This window comes from Rattus norvegicus, chromosome 4 (assembly GCF_036323735.1).
Source record: "Rattus norvegicus strain BN/NHsdMcwi chromosome 4, GRCr8, whole genome shotgun sequence".
NCBI lineage: Eukaryota > Metazoa > Chordata > Mammalia > Rodentia > Muridae > Rattus > Rattus norvegicus.
This window is the reverse complement of record NC_086022.1, coordinates 125,865,228-125,881,533: the sequence shown is the minus strand read 5'-3', so window position 1 is coordinate 125,881,533 and position 16,306 is coordinate 125,865,228. Positions and strand designations below refer to the sequence as shown.

Sequence of the window (16,306 nt, the reverse complement as noted above, 5' to 3'; positions counted from 1 at the left end):
CTCCACCCCCACCTCCTGACTAGAACATCAACACTAGGAAACCTTTTGTTTGCTGCTTGGTCTAGGAGAGGCAGCACAGAAATGAAGCCTAATAAATTAGTTGGATGAAAAGGGGGATGGGATTGATGGATAGTCCCTATGCTTGCCCTCCCCTAGCCTGAGGGAATTGCACAGAGGGTCCCCCACCTCTTGACACCTCCCCAGCCTTGGATCTTATTTATATCAGCAGAGCTGGTGACAGAAATGTCACCACTGAGCCTGTGGGGCAGAAAAGGCCAAGAAGATTAAAAGCATCTCTGATGAGATGTTAATTTGTTTCCAGAAGCAGGTAGGGGTTGTGGGGACCCAGGGCCTTGGGGACTTTGTGAGGCTGAGGCAGGACTGGAGGAAACAGAATGAGTGGCAGACAGGGGTTGGCCTGGATCCCTTCCTCCACTTCTTTCTACGTGGCTTTTGAGATCTGTAAAGCTTGGGTGCTAGTGAGGTCCCTCCTGCCTTTGAATCCTGCCCCCACCACTATCTGGGTCCTTAGGATTTGTTGTGGCTTCTGCCGGACACTATCAGCTGGCAGACATCCTGATCCCTGTTCTTTTTACCACAGGGAACAATGGGGGTAGGGGGTGGCCTGGTCCTTGGCCAGACTTCCTTCCCTGGGCTCTGATCCCAGCTTTGTTACCTGATAGTTCTTCGCATAATCCCTGTAAGAAGCAGTCTCTTGTGTCTGCATTGAGATGGCAGGACAAATGTCACACAGTAGGGCTTTTACAGAGGCCACTTATTTGCCCCAGTTGTGGCAGTTAGTTGGCCTAGTTTGGTTTTTTTTGGGGGGGGGGGTTAAGACAGGGTTTCTCTGTGTAGCCCTGACTGTCCTGGAACTTGCTCTGTAGACCAGGCTGGCCTTGAACTCATTGAGATCTGCCTGTCTTGGTCTCCCAAGTGCTGGGATCAAAGGCGTGTGCCACCACTGCCCAGCAGTTGGCCTAGAATTGCCACCACTGCCCAGCAGTTGGCCTAGAATTATGGCTAAGATCTGGGACCTTGTTCTGACACTTGCATGCTGTGTAACCCTGGTGTAGTACTTTACCTCTCTGAGCCTCAGTTTCCTGGGGAAGGCTCATTGGACCATCCTGGTGCCCTGTGAAGTTTAAATGAGATAGGTTGTGAGAGGCATTAGGCTCCCAATTTTCCTGCCCGGACTTTCATTTTGGTTTGGTTAGGGATGGGCTCCATATAGAAGAATCACGCTAATAGCTGCCACTTATTGGCTATTGTGTTCCTGTATGGCAGACTCACTTGTACACACTGCTACTGCAGCTCCCTTCAGAGGCAAGGATTAAGTCTTAGTTAAGTGGAAAATCAGACCCAGAGGGTCCCTGGATTGATGGAGCAGGAGTCCACAAGGGCTAGGTATCTGAATAAAGCTCAGTACACGTGTCTCATTGTCCTTCCTATTGGCTGGGAGGCAGCGTTATCCCTGGGGAGACTGAGGCACGGGGTCAGCTGAGCCGCTTGCTTAGGGTCAGAGCAGAGCCCTGCCCTCCCCCCTAAGATGAGTTGGTTTGAACTCAGATGCTCATCCCCAAAGGCTTGTGTTCTCTTATCTCTCCCCTTCCTGTTAGCATGGCTGAGTCACAGCCTTGTTGTCCGAGACTCTTCGGTCCGTAGAGGAGTACAAGAAAGGTGGTGATGGGGATAGCCAAGCAATCTTGTTCAAGTGCCCACCTTTAGTTTCCTGGGAGTGTCCCTGCCTAGGGTTCCACAGCACACACCCCTTGGATGGAAGAACCAAATCTTCCACAGAGTTGGATAAGGACCCAGCGCCTCGTCCCACCCCCACACAACCCCCAGCCACACACCTTTCAGGTGCTCCTGCTCCTCTTTCCCAAGGCCAACTGCTGGTCAGCGGTGACACACGACTTTGGTCCCAGCACTTAGGAGGCCAAGGCAGGCAGATCTCAGTGAGTTCAAGGCCAGCCTGGTCTACAGAGCAAGTTCCAGGACAGCGGGGGCTACACAGAGAAATCCTGCTCCCCAACAGGAATCCCCTCCCAGAGACGATCAGCTCAGAGCCTGCTTCTAGTTGAAGCTTAGTGTGGAAGATTCGCCAAGGAAATCTTAAGCCAGGAAGAACCCAGAAAACCCGTTAGGAGTCAGTCTCCTGAGAGACCTCTGGGACCCTTCCTCCCAGGCCTCTCATTCATGGCCTGCTCTATTTTCCCCACAATGCCCTCTGCTCCATCCACTCTGTCTCGGCAAGATTGCAGCAGCACTTGGGCAGACTGGGTGCCCAGGCCTGGCAGGAGGACTGCTGCAGAGTGTCAGGGTAAACCTCATGCTTCCTGAATCAAGGCCACAGCATTGCTGACGGAAGCAGAGTTCTCCTGCAGCCCTGACTCCAGAGCAGTCTCCTGGGCTCCTGAGAGTGTGGTCTGGGCCCAGACCCATCCTAGGGTCTTAGAGGTTTAAGAACTGAGGAGGGAGCCCAAGCAGTCACCTTAGGGGAGAGGGTAGGGATCCCTGTCCAACACATGCCCGCTGCTTTGACCCTAAGCAAGTAGCTGATCCTGTGCTACCGTCTCCCTAATGATAATACTGCCTGCCCAGCCAATAGGAAGGGAAATGGGATGTGTTTACAAAACTTCTTTCACACACTTGGCTCTGTGAACTCCTGCCCCATCAGTCCGGGTACCCACTGGGCCTTGGGACATGTTGTCAATGGTCTGTGCCATGGCACAGCAGGCCAGCCCTTCTAGCAGCTAGCTAGCTAGAATGGGTATCCAAGGGCCAAGCACTAGGTCTCGGGCAGAGAAGTTTCACAGAGCAGTTTTAGATGGAGAGACCCAACAGCTGGCAGAAGAGGTGTGGAGGCTGATGAGCTGAGCAGAAGCTGGGGTGGGCTAGGCGGCACTTTTGGCGGGAATAGGAGATAGAGGATTGGGTTGCTGAATATAGGTTCTCCATGCCAGAACCTGGGAAGATAGATCTGCTCTGGCGCCCCGCTTGCAGTGGAGGAAGGGCCTTGCTGCCGGCTCTGGGGAGGATTATCTATTTTAGCAACTCGGGAAGGGAGGAGGCCAGGAGCGCCCAGCCTCCACCAGTCAGGCGGCTGGGGCGCAGCGCAGAGGCGCCAGCTCCCGGCTCCGAGGCTGCGGGGCGGCTGCAGGGAGGTTGCAGGGCTCCGGGTCTGGGACCTGCCGGCGGGCAAGAGTGATGTTGGCGGTGTCACTCAAGTGGCGGCTGGGCGTGGTGAGGCGGCGGCCCAAAGGTACGGAGCAGAGGCTGCTGTGGGTGCTGGAGGAGCCACTGGGGAGGCTCCCTCTCTACCCTTGGTCCCCGCTTTCTCCCAGCCTGTTTTTGTCCGGGTGCTTGAGGTGTCTCTGTGACATCCCTCCTGGGACTTAGAATCTGGGTCTCTTCCCTTGGCACTTGTCAGTTGCCCATTTCTCTGCATTCTTCTCTGGGCTCCGTCTCCCTGTGTTCTGAGTATCTTCCTCTCTCTCCGCCCCATCTCTCTTTGTCTGGTCCCCTCGGGGTACTCCTGGTACTCCTCCCTACCCAAATGGCTGTCCTTGTGTCTCTCCCACACCTTTCTCCTATTCGCTCACACCTGCCCTCTCCCACCCTTCCTGTCTTTGTCCAAGGGTCCCTTTCAATGTCTTTCTGTGTCTTACTTTTCTGAGCTTCTTGTCCCCACCCCTCAGCACCCCTCATGGGACGTGTCCCTAAAAGGCTTTCCTTTCCTCCTTATTCAGACTATGGGGCTGTGTTGTGGTTGGAACAGGCAGTGTGTGTGTGTGTGTGTGTGTGTGTGTGTGTGTGTGTGTGTGTGTGTACGTGCTTGCACACATTCACACACCTCTGGTGCAGACTGGGGACTGAGGGCTGAAGGTGAAACCTGGGCCTGGCTCTCATCCAAACTGAATTGACTCTGAGTTGACACTGGTCCCATGCCTGGCACAGGTCCAGCCCCTGGAGAAGAAGAGGGGCCTCAGGTGTGGACAGGTTGCAGTGCTCTGGGTGTTAAGCCCCAGAATCTGTGTGACTCCAAATGTCACCTGTGTCGGCCCTCTGTTCTCCACATATATACAAGAGTTAAGAATGGTAGGGATTCATGGTCCTCTGCTTCAGGCTGAGAACTAAGAATTCCCAGACTGTTAACAACAAAGACCTTTGGTTCAATACCAGGGTGTGTCGAAAGGCCTTTCCTTACAGTCCCCACTGCATTCCTCAGCACCAGTCCACTCTTGCCTTGGTTATATAGCAGAAAAAGGAGGTCCAGAGAAGTTAAGGAACTTGCCCAAGGACACACAGCTGACCCACAGATGAGTATTTGATGACCATTTTATTAGCATTTGAAGAACCTGTATGAAGTGGGGCTACTCCCCGGAAGGGGCCTAAGGGTCCATAGGGCAGCAGAGGGCTCCAGGACCCTTTCTGGTCTGTAAGCAGCTGGTCTCTGGAGGTCTATGAGGGTCAGAGGTATTGGGAACAGGGTTACCCAGGAACTCTCTGCTGTGCCCCCAGAAGTCTGCCTCCTCAAAGCTGTTGTTCAGATCCATGAGTCCTGAGGTGATGCTGTCTGTGGTGATGCTATGGTTGATCATATCTTAGGGCTGCTCTCAGTGGAAGACCCTGAGATCTGGAGAAAGGCTATGGCTGTGCTTTTTGGACACCAAGGAAGTGTTTCGGTCTTCTCAGGCAGACCTGGGTTCAAATCTCACCCCTGACTGTCACTCTCTGTGTGACTATGACAGCTGTCAGACCTCAGTTTTTCCACTATAGAGGGCAGACCAAGAAAAGCCATCCACATCAGATTGCAACTTAGAGTCTGGGGCTGGGCCCTGCACATACGAGGCTCTTGAGATGTGAGCTATATCCTCCTGTCCTCTTCAGGCCTCTCCGAACCCTGTTGCACATTATACCTCCACCCCACAGCAGCCATGCCATTGAATGCTGAGCTCCTCGTGGAGAAATGGCAAACAAAGTAAAAAGGCCTGGATTCTTCTCTGAGGGCTGAGGACCCTCTTGGCTGAGGACCTACATGAAGAAGGTGTGTGGCCTGGCCTCTGACATTAGAGGTCCTCTCTGGAAGCTGCACAGCCACACACCACTGCATGGAGCTATTGCTCAAGGGAGGAGTCCTGAGGCCTTGGTGAGAAGCAGGAAGTTCCCCTAGCTTGATATTCAAGGTTTTATATTTTTAAGATTTATTTATCTATTTTATGTGTTTATGTATTGTGTGCAAGCAGGTGCTCACAAAGACCAGAAGGGGGCGTTGTATTCCTCTGACTGGAATTACAGGTGGTTATGAGTCAGTCATCTGGTAATTCTGGGAACCAAACCTGGGTCCTTTGTTTCCCCCTACAGGAGCAGAACATGCTCTTGACTACTGATTCCTCTCTCCAGTCCTTCAAGGTTTTATTTTAATGTCTGGGGCCATGTTTCCTCACCTCCAGCCCAAGGTCTTGTTTTACTGTTATATGTTTTACATATTATTTAGTGTGTGTGCTCACACGCACCATAGTGTATGCGGGGAGGCCAGAGTGCAGCTTGCAGGAATCCGTGTGCCCCGGGAATCTAACTCCTGTCAGGCTTGTTGGCAAGGCTCTCGACCTACTGAGTCATGTCACTAGCATTCCAACCCACGTGTTCAATAGATCGTCCTGTTTCTCCTCTTTTTCAAATAAGACCTTCAAGTGCCTCATCCTTTGATGGTATGAAAGTGGGGGGTCACAGGCTGGGTGACCACAGGAAACCCATGCCATATTTGTCAAGTATACAGGAGTCCGGTTAATGCTGGGAGAAGGAATCAATGATTTTGAGAAGACTAGGTAGGACTCTCAGAGTAGGAATTTGCTAGATAAGTAACAAGGGACAGCAAACAGGGCTGCAGGGCACAAAATCAATTGATGCTGACACAGGGGATGCTGCCCTGTCTCATTCAAAATTTATCGAGCACCCATTGTGTACCTGGTACTTCCCTAAATCTTAAGGGCACAGCACAGGTCAGAATAGACATCCTCATCCTCCCCTCTGGCTGTGTCCACACATCATGGTGACTTCTTCCTCCCTCCCACCCCCAGGGAAGGAGGCTCCCTGAGAATCTCCCCAGGACTCACCCTGGCCACCACCGCTGGCTCCCAGCATTTCTTATACAGCCCTACCTCCCATAGCAGTACAAGGCTCAGTTCTGACCCCATCTCAAGCAATGTTCTTCCTTCCAACGCTCATCCACTGGCCTCTCTCCTGGGCTTCTGCCCTCCTCCAGGTCTAGAGCACCGGGTGTCTTAGGGACTGCACCAAGGGATAAATTCATCCTGGGATTGTTCCGGGATTGCAGAGTCCTGGGGGCTGGTTTGTAGCTCTGCCTTGTTCTGTGTTCTTGCTATTTGTCACATAGCACGCTCGGTACATAACAAGGACATTCTTGTACTCCTCGAGGGCCTGGGAGCTATGATATAAATTGCCCACATTGCACCTGGGGAAACTGAGGCTGAAAGAAGAAAAGACTTTCAAAACCCAGATGTATAGGAAATAACAGAGTCTGCGTCTGCCTAGGCAAGATAACTAACTATGCAGCCCAAACATCTCGCCAGGGTATTGGGTTCCTCAATGGTCAGTTTGTTTCCTGTTCTACTGGGAGCAGAGTCCTCCTTTCTGTGATGTCTCCTCTCACATCCTCACACATGTGCTGACCTTTCTGGCATCCCCGAGATTCTCTTCGTTCTGGAGTTCTGCCCAGGGGACCTTGGCAGCCTTGATCGGCTCTGAAGCTTCTTACAATACCGACCGTGCCTAGCCACTGCCTCTGCCACGCACGCTCCTGTCTGTGTCTGTTTTGTGGAGTACAGACTTGGCTGGAGCTTAGGGCCTGCTGTGCACAAGAGGCATAGAGAGGGCAGAGTCTCCCATAGTCCTCCCTCATCTGGCACACACTGGGTGAAATGTGCCCCTGCCTATCTGCCTTGCTTACATCCCTGTCACTGGAACCTGTGCTGATCTCGTCAGCTAATGCCCCGTGCTGTCTGCATTTGTCAGCTTGAATGCTCAGTCCAGCAGGACCATCTGCCTTCTTTAATTGCCCAGATAATTGTGAAGACTGCTGGCCCTGCCTCCTTCACTGCAGGTCTGACAGGGCGGAAAGAACATCCATCAGTCAGGAGGCCTGGGCAGACCCGTCCCCAACTCCTTGTAGGTCCTTGGGCAATCCCACTCTTTCTGGTCTCAGTTTCCCTTCTGTGTCCTGCTCCTGTCCTCTTAGAAATAAGAGCTCCTTGCCACCACCACAATTTACCCACATGGTGTCCTTGGGCTAACCTTGTCTCTGTAGCCCCCACATTCCTGTTTTGGCCGAGGTATCAGTGACTCAGAGCAGATGTGGGCAGGTGGGCGGACAGGGCGGCACAGAGCCAGCCAGTTCCCATTGCTACACAACTGGGGCAGCTGGAATCCTTAAGGGACGACCTTGAACAAGGTCCCTGTCCTTTACAGGATGGGTGTGTTTGAGGCATGGAGGCAGCTGCAAGTCACTGGAGGGGTTTAATTTGGGGATAGAAATGAAGGGGCCCCAGACTGCCACCGAGCTGAAGCTGTCCCACAGGCCACAGGTCCCCCTTCTTTCCTGTCCCACATGTGCACCCTGTTTTACATTGGAAGGGTAGTTTCTACTCAAAGACATCCAACTAGTCAGAGGTGGGGGTGTCTAGATTAAATTCAGAGCCTCCGGAAACCTCCAGAATGTTCTCTACTCTTTGCCACTTGCCTTGCCAGAGAGCTCTTCTGGGAGTAGCTGGGTGGAGAAAGGTTGAGCATTCAGCCATCAGGAAGACCTTAGGAGGCTAGGTAAACTTCCTAGGGGACAGGACAGCAGAGTTGTATGGAAACACAGGGCAGAGAGTACTGGGACAGGCACTCTGAAATCTGAGTTTTCTCAAAGTGATAGAATGAGGGAGGTGGCGGAGGAGGTCATCCAGGTATGAACCCCTCCATGACATTCCTGGTGAGCCATTGCTGGAGTGTGGGACCCTTGCCTGTCAGGCATCTAGAATGATCCAGAAGTCCCAGGCTCCAACCCCTGCCTCAGACAGTGGTTCCAACAAGGCCTCTGCCTTCCAACTCCTTCAGGGAGACTGTTCGACATGGATGTGAAGGCTGACTCCCTGATGGTCCCTTCACACCCTTACATAGCAGCCACCAGCCATCATCAGCTCTCTTTCAATGTTCAAGTCCACCAAGAGGACACAAAATCAGATAGGATCACGCTGGTCCAGTGAAGCCCCTTAGGGATCTCATGCACATCAAACCGGCAGAGTTAAGGTCCTTCCAGGCCTATTCCCTTGTCTGTCAAATGGGGCTGTCATTCCAGTGTCGTGGAGGCAGAGAAGATACCATAGAATGTGAGGTGCAGTCTGACATATGCAGAAACTGGCAGAAGCCAGGCAGCAGGTGTGGTCATTCAGTGGTGCAAACTTGTGTTTCCATTGTCCCAGCCTCAGTTTCCCCTTGTATGTACCACTAAGCACTGGTGATAGAGGATGTATAGAGATGGGGTATCGGTCAATGCTCTGGCTTGTTCCCTCATCCCTGATGATGGGGAATTCCCCAGGGGGAGGTCTCATAATGACAGGTGAGCGGAGACTATCCGGTCTAGCCACACACAGGGACTAAGTCAAACCACATCCACCTCAGAGTTTGGGCTCTTGCTGCCAGGCTCAGAGGCCACATTGGTTCCGGTGAGGATTCAAGAGTACCCCTCACCCACTAGATGTTCCAGTGCAAGACAGGCTGCTCAGGGGCAGTGAGCTCTCTGTTGATGGGGTGGAAAGTCTTGAACGACAGTGATTCTGGGATTGGAGGCTTAATTGTTTAGATCTTAGTCACTCAGTGGCACTTGTCTGCCTCTTCCTGTATGTAGCCTCAAGACCTGGGGCAGTGAAGGATCTCCCACCGAGAGGGAAGGACAGGGCCAGGGAGTGGAAGGAAGGCTGGAAAGCAGGAACCGGCTAATGTAGTCGGGGTTGGCCTCTAGGAGGAACAGGTGGAAGCTGGAGTGAGGATGGGAATATGAAGAACATTCTAGGCAGAGGAATGTGTGTCAAAGAGGATCCAAGAAGGAAGCACTCAATTCTGATTGTGAGCCAGTCGAGCTATGCATGCTGGCCACATCCCTTTCCCATTCTGGGTCTCAGTTTCTCCTCTTGTGTAAATGCTAGCAGCAGTACCCACCTCATGAGGTTCTTATAAAAAAAAAATCCATGAGACACTCACTGTACATGTGGTGTGGCATATCCAATAGGTGCTCAATAAATGCTGGCCCCTGTATTCTATTTAGGGCATTTGCACTTGAACAGAGGGAGATGCTTGATGCAGGAGTGGGAGGCAGGATTCTGGCTGACCCTGATGCAAGTGCTTTCCCCTAAGGCACCTCGTGCACACTCTTTGCTCTCTGACACTGGCAGCCATATTTGGAATGCAGATGCCCAAGTGCCATTTTGCTAAGCAACTGCTCCCATCCTTCCAACTGAGTGGCCTCTGGAGCCTGTCCCCCTGTGTTACCTACGTAACATGGTGCCAGGAATGACCCTCTCAGTGCCCTTTGCCTCACACCCATTGCCTGCTACTGACCTGAGATCCAGCAATGCTGCTGAGGGCTTCCCTTAGACATTCTGGAAACCCCCCACACTTTGTGCTAGGTCCTCACTGCCGGGAGTGCCCCCTCACCTCTGTGGGTTTGCATCATCTATGATCCCCTGGATGTGGCTCCTCCTGAGAAAGATGCTGATGCTCCAATGTGTGGTCTGCTTGCAGCACACAGTAGGTCCCTAGTGAGTTATAATTGGACCTCAGACCCAGGTCCCTCCACTACTGGCCCAAGATCTCTTTCGTGTTGACATGATTCACATTTTCACTTTTGTTTGGAAAGGTAGCAAAGGGCCCCAAGTTCTACTGGGACAGAAAGATCCCCAAGAGCTGGAGAATGGGGGAGGTGGTTTGACAGATGTCAGCTGAAGTCTGCACTGGCTCTCCAGAGATTGTCCACTTAGTTATTGTCTCAGACCCTTAACTGACCTTTCTCTATATACTCTTGTATGGCTGCCCAGTGTCCAGAGAGGAGAGCTTGTAACACACCACTGGAGAAGGCTACTTAGTTCATATTTTACCCCAGGTTCCAAGGTGGTGTGCGTGCGTGCATGTGTGTGTGTGTGTGTGTGTGTGTGTGTGTGTGTGACTGTGTGTATGAGTGTGTGTGTATATGTGTGACTGTGTGTATGAGTGTGTGTGAGTGTGTGTGTGTGTATGTGTGACTGTGTGTATGAGTGTGTGTGAGTGTGTGAGTGTGTGTGTGTGTGTGTGTGTGTGTGTGTGTGTGTGAGAAGGTCCCTCCACTTGGACCACACATGCTCTTGAGGCAGCTCAACCTCTTGTCTGTACAGGGCAGGCTGCCCGACTCCATGGCCTTGTCCGATCCCTTCAGGGTATGCAGAGCCTCACTCTGCAGTCATCACAGGAGACTCCCAGAGCCAGATTCCAGGAGGCGCAGGCAGATGTCTTACCCTCTAGGGGTCTGTACAGGCTGTAACACAGGGTGGCATGTTATTCCTGTGAACACTGCCTCACTGTGAACCCAGCATCACTCATGTGTCCAACACAACCTTAAATATGTATTTTCTTGATTCCTCTCTGGTACGTCTCTTAGTTGGGGAGCTCTGGAAGGGTGAGGTCTGTCTGCACCCCTCATTGCAGAAACAGCAGATCCATCCAGCTTAGTTTCTGGCCAGTACTAAATGCTTAGTAAATGTCCTCTGCATGAGGTACTAGGTGCTTAGTGAATGTTGAGTGAGGTACTTTCGTAAATGTTATGAGTGAGGTACTAGGTGCTTAGTGAAAGTCCTGAGCAGAAGATAAACTACAGTGAGATAGGACTGTGGATGTTCAAACCCATACCGACCACCTTCATATAGCCAACATCCTGAACATCTCAACCAAACTTCACAAAAGCAGGCACAGACAGCATCCTCTGTTTTAAAGGAAGAGTCTGAGGTTTAGAGAAGCACCCTGCTTGGCTGTACTGTTGTCTTCTTCCTCCGGGAGAGAGGTAATTACTGACATGAGGAGGCATGGAGCCTATGGGAGGGGGAACCTGTGGAAGCGGCCTCTCCCACAGCCAGGCTCCAGCTTATGGTACCGGACCTCCCTGGTCACCAGGGACTCCTTAGGTACCGCAGGTGTGCCACCCTCTGAAGAACATCCTCCTGTCCACAGTCCTGAGCTACGGGATGTTAGGAGCACTTCTGTGTGTTCCAGGTACTCTGGACAGGTTAGTGCTACCGACAGAGGGCCTGGCTTCCAGCCTTGACTCACCTCTTAGTCCTGAGGAAAAGAAGATGTGGGATTCACTGTGACCCTGGTTCTCTGTCCCCACTTGGGGCTTCCACAGAAGGGCCTGGATGGAGGAAGTCATGAGTAACTCCCATTCTGCTTGGGCTGGCTGTGGCTTTTCTGAATCTTCTGGAACCTTCTTCTCTATGGTCCTTATATACTGGTTGCCATGTTGTGCTCTCTTGAAACCCTGAGCCAGTGACCCTACCCCATGTTCTGCTATGCCTAGTTCCAGGATCAGGTGGGTCCTTGAGGACCACAGGGGTTGGGGGGATGTGTATATCTTGAATAGTACAACATAACCAGATAGACCAGAGGAATCTGGTCTCAGCTCTCTTCCCCTGTGGCAGGTAGAATGGCAGGCTAACCTTCCCTTTTCCCAGAGCCCCCACCTTCTGGAAGTGTTTATCAGGAGTGATGCAGAGGCCCTGGGCCAGGGTCCGCTGCCCCCGCTTGGGGAGGGAGGAGGAGAAAGCCACTAAAGCCCACACAATAAAGGGTTTATCTCACAATTCTCTATTGCCATCTCTGCCTTCCTCCCCGCCAGACTTAATTTCCGCTTGTCACTTGAGGGGCCTGGAGGGTATGGGTACACAGCTTGCTCGTGTCACAGTGGACTCAGCCCTGGATTGTGGGAGGAAGGGCATAGCTCAGTGCTGGAGGGGCCTTTCAGGCCCCTCTTGATCCCAGGTTTCCATCACAGAGTTGGTGGTCTGCTGACTACTGTAGTCACAGCCCCTGGGTCTCTGTGGGAATTGGGGACCCTGGGAGTCCATCAGCAAGAGAGCACTAGGAGCATCCCACCTTCAGGTCTAGGGTGCCTATGAGGAGGAAGGAGGAGTCTGGAGCCAGCCCTGCAGGCTGAGGGAGCCAGTCACAGCCACAGCAGGACTGTCTGAAAAGCTCTTCCAAGGTCCCACCCTCCCTCTTGGAGTGTGACATCTGGGGCCACTCCCAGTTTGTAGGTGACAAGGCTTAACCATCCTGAGGCAGAGCAGCTAGTCCATGTCACAGTCTTGGTGGGAGGCACTCGGCAGGTGGGTGACAGATGGGTGCTTTCTCTGGCCATTAGTACAGGTGTCTCTGTTGTCAGCAAAGGAATGAAATACTTGAGCCAAAGGCTTGTACAAAGAGGCTGGTTGGCCTCACTGTGCTGGACCCCAGAGTCCAAGGTAGGCAGCTGATGGGTGTGTGTAGGGGGTGGGATAATAGTGTAGTCCTAAGACTGGGGAAATCATAATCCAGTACCCAGGCTTCTGTCCCAGAACCCACACACTGCTGGCTACTGAGGTCATGACCCCTGGGTCTCTGGGGACCCTGGGATTCTATCAACATGAGAACACCAGGGAGCATCCTACCTGCCGGGCCAGGAGGCCTGTGAGGAGCCCCTGCTCCAGATTCATCATGCCTGATGGTATTCCAAGACTTTGAGATGAGTGCTTTGTGCTACCATGTGACTCCCTGGGAACCTGAGGCCAGAGAAGCTGAATGAGCAAACCGTCCTCTGGCATATGGCCTCTGGGTGTGGAGATGCTGCATCTCTGACTTAAGTGCCTGCCAGCTCGGTGGTCCAGCCACCCCCACCCAAGGCTACCCTCACGTGCTTCCAGCGTGTCAGAGCACAGATAAGTCAGATGCTATCTTTGGGAACTACAGCAAGCCTGGCTCCCAGCCACTGCGTATACCCTACAATCTGTCTCCCTTTCCTCTGCCTCCCCGAGGCTGGCAGCATTGGACTAGAGGGGTGGTCACTGGAGCAGGTCCCAGGAGCGGCTTGGCCTGTACTTGGCTCCCAGGTGGACTGCCTCAGCAGCATTTCATGATGCCTGAGGTCCTGGCAAAGATTCCTCATGGTCTTTCCCTACAACCATCTGTGGCTCCCCATTGCCTGCAGGATGAAGGCAAACAGACCTCAGAAGCATTTGTTAACAGAGAGGTTTGGCCCCAGAGGCCACATTTGCAGCAAGTCCCCAGTGGTGGTATGAACGACAGCTCTCAGGCCTTGGAGGAATGAGACCTCTCAGACTTCATCTGGCTCCATTTACAGGCTCTCCCTCATCTCTCAGAACTTGGCCCACAGAGTCACATGGTAGCTGCTTTCTCCTTTCTACTTATCCTTCAAAATGAGGCTCAAAAGCCACTTCCTACTTTTCTCCAGGTAGCCTCCTCTGCACCCCCAGACTTCTTTATGAGCCCTTGAACTCCTGATGGTCAGAGACTTCAGACCCCTCCCTCCCCCTGCCCCAGATCAACTGATTGTCCTTGGGGAAGTTGCTTAGCCTTTCTGTGTCAGAATTCACATTTGGACCCTCTTTGATCCAAGGTTGACCAACAGTAATTTCCTCACATACACATGCATAAAATGATATAAAAATGTCTGGTGGGGTGGCTGGGGTAGGGCAGAAGCAGAGCCTGTTTCCTTTCCTATCTGTTTTGTCTCTGCCCCCCCCCCCAGTGCCCAGCACAACAGGTTCTCAGAGTAATGCCATGCAGACGGCTCTCCCCCTAATCCATGGAATGACCTTTCCAAGCCACAAAAGTAAATTCCAAAGGAACAGTGAAGAGCTGAAGAGCTCCAGCTGAGCGTCCCACTGCCAATCAGAACGGCTCTCGAGGTGCATCTGTCAGGAGAACAAATGTTTTCTTAAAGAGCAGACGTCACTCCAGAGACCTGTGTATCTTTTGCTACTGTCTACAAATGGGGGAGGCTTTGCTAGAGGACCTCTGTGTGACTTCCTCCCCATGGATGTGGAGTTGGGATGCTCAGGGAGCCCCTCTGTACCCTGGGGAAGGTCCATGTCATAGCCAGACCTGCCTTGCCATTTCTAGGCACAGGGCCCCACGGACCCCGTGCCCTCTCTGCTTGGTCTGACTCTTTCAGATGAGATCCGGCCTCACGACCTCTCCCATGGCTGTACCACGCTCCTAGATCTTTGGCCTGGACCTCAACGCTGTCCCAGGGAACTTGTCTAGTGCTTAGACCCCACTCCCACCATACCCGCCATCCCTCCCTCCCTACTCAAGGTTACCTGACAAGGAAGGTCTCTTGGGGAGTGAAAGCAGGGCAGGAACTCGAGCCTGTAGATAGATGAAGACATGGGGTTATCTGAAGCTCGTCTGGAGTAGTCTGTGAGTGTAATCTAACTTTCACAGTGGCTGGGCTGCTGAGAATTCCCGGAGAGCAAAGACCCTGAATCTAAATCTCTGCTGCATTCAGCTGGGCGCACGGGTGCACTGTGCACTTACACAGGTTGTTGATGGCCACTGTTGGGTGCCTTGTGTCACTAACCCTCTGCCTTTCTTCTCAGTTCCTATGTTTAGCCCCGGGAGAATGGGATGGGGTGGGAACAATGTATTAGGGGCACCTGCCCCATCTGGAGGGGTCCTAGGGCTGCATTAGGATCTGCCTGGATGGTTCTGAGCCCTGAATGAAGGAGGTCTATCAGTGCGCAGGACTGGGGCCCATCTGTGGCATGCAAGGGTCAGCTTGCCAGCTGTGACTCCAGCCCATGACCAGCTGCTCCTGCCCATCAAGCTTAGATGTAGAAGATTCGTGGTCTGACATACTCGGTCCCCATGTAACACTTGTGGACACTGTATATGGTAGGCTGTTAGAGTCTTAATTTCTTAGTCTCACCTTCCAGAGAGAAAAGTGAGGCAGAGAGAAGGGGGTTAGGGATCAATGCCAGGATTCTTGGGGGGACTGTGAGCATCTGCAGAGGTGCCTAGGGGGCAATCACATGGCCAGAGGGGCTGCTGCTGCTGCTGCTGCTATACTTTGAGGCTTATGACTGGAATCCTATGCCATCCTGCGGAAATCCTTTCCTTACAAGAGTAAAGTTTAGGAAGGTCTGTCCTCCTTTCTAGGTGTGAAAACTGAGGCCCAGGGAAGACAGTCATTTGCCAAAGCCCTGGGGCACTTTAGGATCAAAGTCATGTGTCCAGGAGACTGAGGAGGGTCCTGGGATTCTCTTCTAAGAGTCTGAGTGCTGCCATATACCCCTGGACGAGGGGGCTTCAGATACTGATCTTGGAGACACTGTGAAGAAAGCTTTGGGCCCCTTTAAGTAGAGAGCAGGCTGCAGTGGGTGGACTATGCCCCGCCAGTGGGAGGGAGTTCCTAGGCCCCTCCCCGGGGAGGGTGAGGGAGGGCGAGGGAGGAACCTAGTGTGTGTCTTGGAGCTGTGGGCAGTGCAGAGACAGCAGACATGCTGTGTGGGCTGAGCCGGGACAGCCCTGCAGAGGCAGGTACGTGGAGCCACACCAGCTGCAGAGAGGGCCCTGGATGGTGGGAATGGGGCTGTCACTCTGGAAGTCTGGTGAGAAAGAGGACTTGGGATCTCCAAGCAGTCAGGTGCTGAGGACTGTATTTCTGCTCTGGAGCTGGCCTGTCACTGGAAGACTGTCTCCTAGGATTGTCCCCAGGCACAGGTTACAGGGTGTTCAGACAGTGACCTAGGGAGGCTGCCCTTTCTGCCTTGGCTGGGGGAGTAGAGCTTTCAGTTGTTGGGAGCAGGGGACTACCCACTGGGAGTGAACTTTCCTTGAGGCCAGGGTGGATGAAGGTTTCCGGAGCCCTGGGCTCTGGAACTCAGTAGAGGGGTGGGGCCAAGCTGTCACATTCCTAGGTGGCTGTGGTAGTATCTGGGACTGGAGAGCAGCTATGGGGCCAAGTATAGTGATCCTTCTGTCTGTCTATCTGTCTGTCTGTCTCCCTAACTTCAGCCTGCTGGGCCAGCCTGACCTCCTCCAACAGTGTGGATCACTCTGCTTTCTGTGCCTTTAAAGGTTACCACCTTGCAATGCTCTCAATACCTTCTACACACCTCTCTACAGCTTCCAGGGTAGGGACCAAGTCCCCCAGGTCTCCTTCAACTCCTCTGTCACACAGTTTGAGTTGGGGATGTTGGAATTTCTTTGCTTCTTT

General features: G+C 52.8%; 1 protein-coding gene across 6 annotated transcripts in view; it reads left to right on the top strand.

The window, feature by feature from the left end:
* Positions 1-16,306, top strand: part of Grip2 (glutamate receptor interacting protein 2) — an 85,085-nt gene that overhangs the window by 32,160 nt on the left and 36,619 nt on the right. For 2 of the 6 annotated variants that reach the window (XR_005503145.2, XM_008763122.4), the window contains exon 1: positions 938-3,265. The exons of 1 other annotated variant lie outside the window; for it this stretch is intronic. Coding sequence is in view for 4 of the 5 variants with exons in the window: in XM_008763122.4 (XP_008761344.2) it covers positions 3,211-3,265 (55 nt within the window). In the remaining variant the exon portion in view is untranslated. Of the gene's footprint in view, positions 1-923; positions 3,266-3,320; positions 15,628-16,306 lie in introns of those variants that run through there. 3 more of the 6 variants (XM_006236895.5, NM_138535.2, XM_017592425.3) reach the window with 3 other exon arrangements.